The 11,986-nt window shown below is 41.5% G+C and overlaps 1 protein-coding gene across 1 annotated transcript in view; it reads right to left on the reverse strand.

The window, feature by feature from the left end:
* PANK1 (pantothenate kinase 1) overlaps positions 1-11,734 on the reverse strand; it is a 75,881-nt gene extending 64,147 nt beyond the window's left edge. Inside the window, 3 exon segments of the mRNA XM_006880326.1 lie at positions 11,023-11,563; positions 11,565-11,650; positions 11,653-11,734. Of these exon segments, the coding sequence (XP_006880388.1) occupies positions 11,023-11,563; positions 11,565-11,650; positions 11,653-11,734 (709 nt within the window).
* Positions 11,735-11,986: the final 252 nt, after the last annotated feature.

Below are 11,986 nucleotides of genomic sequence, written 5' to 3' on the forward strand. Positions count from 1 at the left end.
AACAACAACAACAACAACAATGCTTAACTAGAAGACTTTACTTTTATCAGATCTATGAACATTGTCCTATTAATATATTTCTGCTTCCTTGACTGCATATGGAGTAACATTTGATATTTTCCAGATAATTTAGGGACATTAACAACTGCAGATTTTTATACTAGGTTTTAAAATAGGGACATCTCAGGTAACTATATAAATTGTCTGAGTTTGGTCTTTTTACATATTCATTTATTTATTCCATGGATACTTGTTGTCTAGCAGCTAAATGCTGGGCATATTTTTTCCCCCAAGTATTTCATTCCAAATTCTTAATTTTATATATTTAAAAGCTGTAATAAAAAAACCCCACACAAATGTTTTCTACCATATTTCAGCACACTAGAGGCACCTAACTAACATTTGGGCAAATTCCTTAACATCTCTGAGGCTGTTTCTTTATCTGTAAAATGAGTTTCTTGGACTTTTTGTGAACCTATTTTAATTTTCTCCAACTTCAGCTTGAATTGCACACAAGCACTTCATAATTTGTTTTGTAGTCAGTCTCTGGCCTTGTTCTAATATTGAGCTTCTCTACCCTCTCTTTCCACAGATAATGTATTCATGTGTATTCCATCTGGTGAGGTACATATGGGTAGTCACCATTTATGTTGTTAAAAAAAAAAGAGATATTTGCAATAGACCATTTTTAATACAAAACTGTTTCACTATCCTCAGCATGGTTTTGGTTGCCAAGGCTCTATTTTCCAAATACTAATCCTTTTCGTTCCCAACATTAAAATTCCAATTAGTAATGATTATCGGTGCATCTTCATTGCATCAGTCAATTTTAGACAGAAGTTGGTAAAATAAATTTCTTCCTAATTGGCTTTTGTGACTGGTGGGTAAAACTGAGTAATAAGTTGTATTAATAGGTCTTTGAAACTGTTTAGATACTATCTTATCACTGACAGTGTTATAATGCAAGGTAGATCTTTGTTCGTTTTGACACTGAATGTGACACAATTTCTCTTCTGTTATTCCTGGTATATGACTGTCCTATTCACTATAGTCAATATGAGTTCATTCAGCTCATTAATGCTGAGGATATTTATTTTCAAGCTTCCAGTTTTTCCTTTTTTTACATCTTCCAGTTTCCCTATGTTGGTACTGAGGACAGTTCACGTTTTGATTATTAGTGGATGTTTGCAGTTGTTTTTTCTCATTTTGAGCTGTGTCTCATCAGGAAATGAGACTCCTGAGATTTTTGCTCCATCTCATCTTTAAGGATTACTATACTTTAAAAGCTGGTAACAATTTCAACATGCTTGGCTCCATATCAACACTCCTGACACCAGCAGTCAGGAAATCAAAAGGCTAATTGCATTAGTTAAATCTGCTGTCTGGGACCTCACCAAAGTGCTAAAGAGCAATAATGCCAGTCTAGAGACTAAGTCTAGAGACTGGCTTGATTCAGGCCATGGTCTTTGCAGGCATTTGCTATACATCAGAGAGCCGAACAATGACTAAGGATGACAGAAGAAGAATTGATGCCTTTGAGTTGTGGTGTTGGAGAATAGTATTCAGCATACTATGGACCACCAAGAGAAAAAAGAGGTCTGTCTTGGAGAGGGTGAAACCAAGTTGCTCCCTGAAGGAGAGGATTTTTGAAGCTCCACCTCACATGCATTGGGCATGTGGCCAGGGGCGACCAGACCTTGGAGAAGAACATCATACTTGGAAGAGTAGAGGGAAAGCACAGGAGAGGAAGAACCCAGATGAGGTGGCTTGTGGGGTAATAGGTGTTTTAGAGACAGAGAGGATAGGACAGAGTTCAGAGCTATTGTACATATGGACATTATGAGTCACAGGAAACTTGATGGCACATAACAACAAATAACAGCAACAGCCCTAAGCAGGGAGCTCTAATGGTTGACTGGTAATGACTTGTATTGCCAACTCAAAGGCAGGTGGTTCAAATCCACCAGATGTTCTAAAGGAGAAGGATGGGTAATTTCTCTGTGTGATCTGTAGCCTCTGAAAACCCACTGGAGGGTGAGCTGAAAGTTGATTCTGACGCAACAGCACAAAACAACAAACGATAAATACTTACTTTACAGTTCATTACAGTAACTTCTTTAATTTTGTATAATGCATCAAATTTTCCTAAATAAAAGCAAGCAAGCAAACAAACAAACCAAACCAAACTTTCAAATCCCCACATTCTCCAGATCCTCATTCAGGTCAACAAGAAGACAGGATCCTGGTGGCACAATCAAGTCTGGTGGTTCTAAGGTTCCCACCAGTGGCTCTGTGGGAGAACAGCACCCTATTCCCATTTGATTACATTCTAGCAACTCTTTGGGACAGTTCTACCCTGTCATATGGGGTTGCAATGAGTAAAAATGGACCTAGCAACACCTAACAAGAGACTAAGAACCCACTGAGTTATCCATGAATAACTCCAAAGGGTACGAGTTATTCTACTATTAATCTCACTATTTCTGCTTAGGAAAACAAACACACTATATTTCTTTCTTGTGTGGGGCCAACCGCAACCTGACTAAGGAAATGAATATTTTTTTTTGGCAGGTGGCCCTGCTATTTCAGCAGTGATGAATGAATGATAAATTACACTAAAAAGGTGTGAGGTCAACTGAGGCAAAATAGAGACCTATTTCAAGGGTTGAAATTGTTGAAAAGTTCATGGTGTTTTTTCCAATCTAGAAGCAATGAGCTAGTCATTTAGAACTCAAGTCATTATAAACAAAACAACACTAAATTATGAAATAAATGCAAATGAAGCCAGAGTCATGGCTTTCCTGTGATTAACACTCGTGCGTATAGGGCATGGCTGAAGGACCTGCAGTGTGTCGTGCCTTATCCTTTCCCACGGCTGCTCTGATGTTCTGCTGGTGTTGTCTGTTTGGTAATCCAGGACTGAACTCAACTGTATTAGTGACAGGAATGAAAAGGGAGACACAAAAACACATTTCTGAAGACATGCTATTCTTATACTAACACAGGCTGCCAACAAATATGTGTACTTTCTTTCCTGTGGCTAAAGCTCCCTCATCTAATTTATCATTTCTAACATTCTACTACTTACCTACGGAAGGGTGGCCTAGTGGATAGGAAGTTACGCTGCCAACCAAAAGACAGGCAGTTCAAGTCTACCAGCTGCTGCTCCACAGGAGCAAGATGGGCAATTTACAGCCTCTGGAAACCCGCTGGAGGGTCAGCTATGAATCGGTTCAGACTCGCCAGCAGTGAATTAGACAACCCCCCCCCCCCGCTTTTTTTTTTAAATCTGACTCAAATACTTCAGTAATTCTAGTGCAGTTACTGACTGATGTCTTCTGGGACTTTCCTCTGAGCTTCATCTGTGAACGGTATTCAAGTTAACAGTATGTAGCTGTTTTTAAAACTGACTTTGAAAATAAAGGCCCCGATACAGTGTTTTCCAATTTCCATTGTATAAATTACACTCACAATGGCCAATTTCAAGCTATCAACATGAGGACAATAAACAGAGTTGAGACATGTTACTGTGTTTGCTTAAGATGATCCACCCACTTTATTTATATCTGTGGTTCTGGTAGAATTATTAATGATTCCTCTAAACACTCTTCAAACATGTTAAAATATTATGCGATCACTCCAAAGAGTAATTACATCTGGGCTATTACCTCCTCACAGTAAGGATATCTTAGTCCTGGAGAGATCTTACCTTTCTCTAAATTTATATTATCCTCATCTCAAAATACAGAATATCCCTGTAATTTTTTTCTCTTCCTAGTAAACATTAAGTTGGTGGGAAAGTGTGAATAATCAAAAGCCTTGTCGACTCACTCAAAGTTTAGTAACTTCTGAAGCTGCTACGACATCCCTGGATGATGTAAGTGGTTAATGTGCTGAACTGCTCATCAAGAGATTAGAGACCAGAGATTCAAGTCTACCCAGAGACACTTCAGAAGAAGGGCTGTGTTCTTCCTCCAAATACCCAGTCACTGGAAATGCTTCTCTGACACACATGGAGCTCCTCACAGTTAGGATATACTTAGTGGTAATTGGTCTATACTGGAACTATAAAACCTGGATGAGATCAAACCAGTTAATTGGTTTCTGGCTACATTCTGACTTGACGCCCCAGGCAAACAGATACCACCTGTAGAGTCTAGCACAGAGCCTGGCCCAAAGGAATAAATACTTGTAGCATTTGAGGTCGTCTAGGTCAATAGTTACTTAACCCCCTTTATGACATCCTCAAAAGGCTTCCAAATCTTCCAAAAGGCATCCTCAAATCTTCCAGTGTGAATTTTCATATTATCCAAACCAGGATGTGGGTCTCAGTTCTCGCAAGGTTAGAATCCAAAGAAGATTTTAGACGCAATCAAAATAACCAACACTCATTGTTACGGAATCAGTTCTCACTCAGCGCCCATATGACCGAATAGAACTGACCCACAGTTTTCAAGGCTATACATCTTCATGGAAGCACACCACTTCACTGTTCTTCCTTGGAGTGGCTCGTGGGTTTGAACTTCTGACCTCTCAGTTTCCAGCTAAGTGCTTAACCTAGCTGCAAAGGAACTGTCCTAAGCCCCTCTGAAGTCCTTAGTGACAGACTCAGAACAGGGTCAAGGCCAGGCACACCAAAAGGGTCATCTGCTGGTTCCGAAGGTACCAGCTACACAGAAACAGTCATGTATCTCATAATCTCTCAGAATGAAGTTTATTTAGACTGCTTTATAATCTCTGGAGAATGGATTAAAAAAAAGAAAATCCATGAAATGAATACAGCTGTTTTGAATTCTGAAGATTCGTTTAGTCCATGTGGCTTTTATAACGGAAAAGTGCTCAAGTTTTTGATCCTCATTTTTTTCTTTTTCTTTTTTTGCCTAACTGCTTCACCCAAGACCTAACATATCAGTTAAGATCAAAGGACGATACTTCCTTTTTTTACAAAGAGACATTTTGCCTGATACTAGATTAGCAGTAGATGAATTGTACTGTCTTCTTCTTCTTCACTGACTTTTCAACACTCTTGGGCAGAGCACACTAGACTTGGTATTAGGAATTGCAATGTGGCAATCTATGAAAGCGACCAAGAGGTTAAGGACTTAGGACACACTGTGTCCTGCTTCGAGAAAGGTCACAGGAAGTTAGAAAAGTTGTCATTCAAAAGGTGATGTCAGATCAGGCTGGGTGATACTCTTAACACCTAGTCCCAAAAAAGGATCCTTGGAAGAACAAGAGGAGTTCAAGGAATCCTGACCCTTGAAGCCAGAAAGCCTCTGTGACAAAATAGAAAGAATATTAACAGTATTAGTATTAATATAAATTATCTTTACCTATTCACCTGCCAGGTTCCAGGCACTCTAGTATAAACTTTACATATACTTTCCACATGTGGTCCTTCACCAAAAGGGTAAGATGGGCATCATTTTCTACATTCGTCAACTGGAGCCTCTGAGAGTTGACACCTTGCCGCACACTTTTCAAACTGATGATTGTGCTTAGAAACACATTTGCCATCATTTGCGGCAACGTGTTAAACACTGTACCTAATGCCACAATGCTGGTAAGCAGCACAGTATCTGCAGTGGCTCTACTGGCTCCAGAGCTCTTCCCAAAAGAACCTTGCTCTGCAAAGGAGCAGTTTATATACGTCCTGGGAACACACTAGGGCCTGGGGTCTCGTTCCCTGGCCCACAGTGTCAAAATGTGTACTCAGACAATTTTACTGTCCTAAGACTTCAGTTGCTTCATCTGTAGGAGGATAGGAACCAGCATCAGCCTCTGAGAGTGTGGGGAGTGTATGAGGACTTAAACGTAAAGTGTTGGGCTCAGTGCCTAGCACACAGTAAGCACTCACTAAATGGTTACCTAACACAGGGGCTCTGGTGAAAGTTTGGTAGAGGCCCAGGACCTTAGATATAACTGCCTCTAAAAAATTAAAGCATTCTCTCTACTGTTCCAATTAATACAGAAGTTCCCCATCCCCAGTGGAAAACCAGGTTATCTCAATATGCAAACAAAACAGCCTTTGCCATGAAAACCAGCACTCCTTTGTCACCCTGTTCTTGCTCCAAAACCAATTTAAGTTTACTCATTTGTTAACTATTACAAATACTATGAACGAATAACATTTCTCTCTTTAGTTACCATGCAAAAAAAAAAAAGAAAAAAAAAGGCTTTTTAGTAATGTTGAACACGAGGCAGTGATGTTCATATGTGTAATAGAATCCTGATACACACTGCTTAACACTTGGGCTACCAATTCTCAACCCTTAGTTTAAATGTGCACAGTATAATTTTTAACTAACAACTCAGAGATAGGGCATGAAAAGCAAATCTCATTTGATTTGGTGTTGTGGTGAGATAAACAACAGAACAATTTATGTCTTTTCAGAAATGAAAAATAACCACCTAGAAACTTGAGAATTTGACCCTGACCCCAAAAGCAGTCACACTATGTATGTCCACCCTTTCCATTTCAGTCTTCTGTTTTCCAATTTGGGGCACTTCCCTTCTGAGAACTGATTATGTAAAGCCAAACATACCATACATATGCTCTGTGCATATACAAACAAAATTCCACCTATCTTAATTTATCTGTTTACTCTGGGTTTTCAAATTAGTCTGAATCAGGGTCAGTGAAAAGGCCAAATGTCAAAGCTAACTATGCCAATTTATTTAGTTATCCTCTCTTAAATTTATTATTTATTATGCAGAGTGATTGCTATTCATGTGTGTTTGTTGCTGGTTGTTTTTTTTTTTAAAGATGTAGCCTTTCCTTTCACCTGACCTACTATGTGTCTCATACACTCTGAGCATGTTTGGGATAGCGGGGCAGTCCTTGGAAAAAGACACCATGCTAGGTAAGGTGGAGGGTCAGAGAAAGAGAGGAAGGTTCTTAACAACACAGACACCTTGACTGTCACAATGGGCTCCAGCATGTCCGAGATTATCTAATCACTAATTTTCCTTCCTTAACCCTTCTTAAACGTGTACTTTTGTAATCATTGCTACTAAAACTAGTAGATTAGAGTTTCTTTAATTTCTTACAAGAGTATGTCATGTACACAATGAATTTTTGCCCATTTTTCACTGGTTGTATATCTGGATGATTTTAAAAGTAAGACTTTCTCTCCCAGAAGACTGCTAGCCCTGCCCAGCCATGATTCCTGCCTGCTGCTACCTCGTTGGGAGGAGGGTAGCAGCCAGCCATGAGCCTTTCAGACAGCTCAAAAATCTGCCTTTCTGCAATGTAATGTTTGGTGAGTTGGATAAGAATTTTCATTTTTTTCCTCCTCTATTAATGCTTTGGTTCACTGAAGGCCCCTGATGCCTAAGATGTACAGAATTTCAAGGCTACTTCCATACATTATACATATTCCTTCCAAAAGCAGACATTCACCAATTTCATCACAAGTCAAAATAACAGCTAATTTGGTAGAAAGAGTTATGCAAAAATTTGTTGCACCACTGTTTTTGGTCCAGAGACTGACTACCGCGTAAAGCTCTGAGAGGCTAAATTACATACATATATAAATAAATATATACACATACTGGAAGGAACGGTTGGGATATTACATCACCATTAAAAATGTTTTTAAAATGACATTTTAAAATGCATCATAATTAATTTTAAAAGGCCCACTTTAAATAATAGATGTCTTGGAATAATGTTCTGTGAGCAATTTTTCCTACATTTTTGTACTACACAGTATTTTCACAAGTAATCAGGGGTGAGAAGAAAAAACATAACTGTGACACTAGGATTATTTGTAGTTAGTTAATCAAAGAAAACTACTTAAAAGTGATTTCTCCTGGCTCTAAATAGTTTTCTGTTATGCAAGTCTATGGTTGGGTCTGCCACTTTAACTACTTGTCCTGTGGATTAATAGGCGTTAATGGTGGTGATCATGTGCAGATTAAACAGCAAACATGGTAGGCACTGGTTTACACTGAACAAGATCTGCACAGGCTTGATTTGCGTTTATTGCTAATCTGTGGTAAACAATTTCCCATGGAATTCACCACCCCTTTGCTATGGTAGCAGGTAGAAACTGTGTATTGCAGATTAGTGAGAATGGACATTGGACCTGTGTGATATTACTCAATCTCAATCTCAATGGGTAATCTGGTCCTGGTGGTGGTGATGACAGTTGGCACTCCCTGAAATAACTGCTATGTGTCCAGCATGGATTTAAATGTTTTACATATATTATCTCACTTAATCGTCACATAAACCTGACGTGTTGTAATAACTCTGTTCTGCATGGTCAGATTTCAATTTTTTTAAATTGTGTAGCAGTGGAAAAAGAGTTTTCTTTCATTCCATCCATTAATTTTCACACATGACCTATGTTAACGTGTACTGCACTCTTCCAAAAATATTACCAAATAACGAATACACCTGCCTACGTATATATTCCAGGTGCAAGTCTGATGGAAGTGATGTCACTGACTGTCCCAATCCACCTCTGGTTTTTAAAAGAGGCCAGAGCCTGATGTTGTAAACTGGTGCTAGTGCTATAAGGTGTCCCTAAGTTGGTTCTGACTCACAGTGACCCTCTATACAACAGAACAACACTGCCCAGTCTTATGCCACACTAGTTACTGTTGCTGTGTTTGAGCTCACTGTCGCAAGCAGTGTCAAACCATCTCACTGAAGGTCATTCTCTCACTGATGAGCCAGCAGGTAAGTAGACATTTGTCTCCATCACCATATACTTTTAAATTTCACATTGAAAGCATCAAGACTCTCACCTTAATAACGGCTCATGTGAAATCTAACAGTCATTGGGAATTAGGGAGATATTTAACTGTGAGTAGATTCCTCTTCAAGTAACTAAATGACATATGACTAAACAATAGTTTTCATTTAAAATGGGTAAATGTTAACAGGCAAGGTACACAGACATTAAATTCCAATTAAGACATCTTGATAGTAAAAATAATAGATGAGGTGGGAACATAAAATTTATCTTAGAAATGTCTGTTCACATCGGAATTCATCGCAGGATAATTAAAATCTACCTCTGATGTTAGTCACTTAATCGTTTAATGTGTCCAGGTAGAGATGATTTACAGCAGAGCCTCTCCTGGGATTCTAAGGCTGTAAATTGCATGGAAGGAGACTGTCCATCTTGCTTCAGAGGAGCCACAGGTGGGTTAGCAGTGCAATTCCGTAAAGACAACACCACTAGAGCTCCCCTCTTCTGATGTATCCAGCTGGTGGTTTAGTGGTAATGAGTTGTTCTGCCAACCTAAAGGCAGGTAGTTTGAGTCCTACAGCCTCTCTGCAACTATGAGCTGGTTTAGACTCAATGGCAATGAACTATTGATTAAAAAAACACAAAAAACCCCTTCCAATAGTAATCCACACAAATATTTAATTTGTCAAGTACCTAAGAAATTCACTTTTGTTAAGAAATATAAGCCACTTTTAATTTATAGCAAAGTAGAAAAAGAGAAAGGGATAGTGTATTTTAAAACAATAATACCAATGAATTTGTAAGCATGATGTTAGACTAACTTTCCTCTGCCTTGAAGATTCTGTTAGTGTATTTTAATATTCTTCAAAAATTATTTCAAGAGGTATTATCCCTAGAATTGAAGTCAGACAATTCAAGCTAGAAATGCCAAACAAAAATTTAACATAATCTATTGTATTTTATATAGGCTATTTATACTGTAAGCAACTGTGCTGTTAATACACACCAGAGAAGTATCTAAAATGTGGTTTCAAAGAAGTAAAACAGCTTAGTGTAAAATAAGTAATCGAGTCCATAAACTAATTTTTTGACAAACAGGAAAAAGAAAAGTAAAATAAAATCAAATCAGATGCTAGATGTCTCACTTAAATCACAGATCTGTTGTGTGACGTGAAGTTCCACAAAAAAAACCTTAGCAGTCAAACTAAACATTTTAGACCTACAAAACACAAGTTTTATAGCCACCATGATCCCGCTGCAACCATGTTAAAGTGCTTTCAAAGTATTCAAAACGTTTAACACCACGCAGATAAGACAAATGAAAAGATGGACCTTTCAGACAGGTCAAAACTCTACCTAACAATTTTCCTACCAAACAGAACAATCTACGTACAAAAGGTGCATGTTTGAATGCAATCACGTATAACACGCATTCTACTTACTTTGCTTTTTTCCTTTTATAAGCTTCATTAAAGAGACCCAGAAAGAGGTTGAATGAGACCCAGGTGAATGAGGTTCGGTAAAGATTAAAAAACAAACATAAAACAAAATCGGTTTGAAACTCTACCTAAAACTTCATATTCCAGAGAGTTCTGCTGAAAACGTACTCTTTATAAACTAACATAGAAACACACTTTAGATTGTGAAATAACCATCTCAGTTTTTCTACGCTGTACATTACAATTACAAACCCTCAACTTTACATCCCCTCCTACAGAGATACACCTCGAATCCTCATTGGTCCACATAGTTCCGGCCCACATGGTATCAGTGGGTGTGTCTCCCTTAACAAACCCTCTCATTGGCTGTTAAGAAACAGCGTTTAATAGGCTGTGATTCGGGGTTGTCAAACTCCACGCCTCCGGACTTTGTGCCGACCAATAGACCCGATGGGCTGGCCGCTCCTCTGCAATTCAAAGGGCATGCTGGTCGCCTAAGCGCCAATCCCAGAAAGGCCACCACCGAAAGGGGAGCTCAGGGTATGAGGCTCGGCTGTAGCCACACTTGCAGACCCTATCATGTATGTTCACACACAGGCACTGACATTCCAAGCTACAAATAAAGGATAATAGTGCATTTAGCTTTCTATAAAGCCTTGATCTAGGACAAGCTCAGCCTCCATCTCCAATCAGTCCATTTTATAGATGGGAGGGAGCAAGGTCAGGTTGAAGCATCGATCTTGAGGCTCCAGGAAAGACAGGGCCCGAGGCGCCCTCCCCACAGCCTTGCACCGCGGACACCAGAGCACGCGGCAAAGCTCGCCCCCCGCCGCTCCCTGGCCGCAACGCGCCCGCGCTCCCCGTTCGGCCGGACTTACGAGGCCTGTTCTTCCTCCCCGAGTCCATCCTCCTCCGCAGCCGGCATTTCTTGGCCGGGGAGTCGTGCTGAGGGGGCGGCGGCTGAGGCTGAAGCTCCGGCAGGAGCGGGAGGCGCGGGGGAGCCGCGTCGCCGCCGCCCGCGGGGCTCCTGCTGCAGAGGCGCGGCGGCTGGATGGGCGGCGAGTGGAAGCCGTTGTGCAGCAGCCCGTTCACGGTGGCAGCGTCGGTGGAGGCCCCGGGGGCGTGCGGGGCCGAGCGCTCCGGCTGCCCGCCGCCGTCGTCCATGCTGGGGGCTGGCGGGGGAGCGCACGCGCCCCGGCTCAGGCGGCCTCTCTGGAGGTCATTCTCGGGCGTCCTTATTTCCCCGGATCCTCCCTGCGGCTTCCGACTCAGCAGCCGCAGTGCTGCCGCCGGGGGATGGCGAGCTGCGCGCTCCTCCCCTTCTCCCACCGGCTCCCCCTCCTCCTCCTCCACGCCCAGCCTCTCGCCCGCCGGTCCCCGGGCGCCCGCCTCCAGCTTGCCCGCTTCGGGCGGGCTCGAAGCCCGGGATCCCCGAGCACCCCTAACTAGAGCCCCGCCGGCTGCCGCTCTCCCCCTAATCTCCTGGTCGCGCGACTTCAAACGCGGATCCTCGCCTCCAAGACCTGGGTCTGCTACTGAGCATGCCCAGTTCTGCCCGCCACCGCCACCGCCACCGCTGAGTTTCAACATGGGGACTGAAGTTCTCTAGGTTTGCAAAGAGATGGACTGGTTGGGCTTTGTGTGGAGAACACTGCAGGGGACCGCATAAGGCAGCGAGGAGCGTGCAGCGTCCGCAGCAATGCAGTAGGCAAACAAAATGAGTATTTACAAAAGTTTCAGGTTAGCTAATCTTGTCCTCCAGGACTAGATACCTTAGCAAGGTCACTCAAGCTGCCTCCCCCTTCTTGTGTGTGTGTGTATGTGTGTGTGACGTGATCAAAT

This window comes from Elephantulus edwardii, unplaced genomic scaffold, assembly GCF_000299155.1.
Source record: "Elephantulus edwardii isolate Elephantulus edwardi_28Jun2011 unplaced genomic scaffold, EleEdw1.0 scaffold00007, whole genome shotgun sequence".
Taxonomy (NCBI): Eukaryota; Metazoa; Chordata; class Mammalia; order Macroscelidea; family Macroscelididae; genus Elephantulus; species Elephantulus edwardii.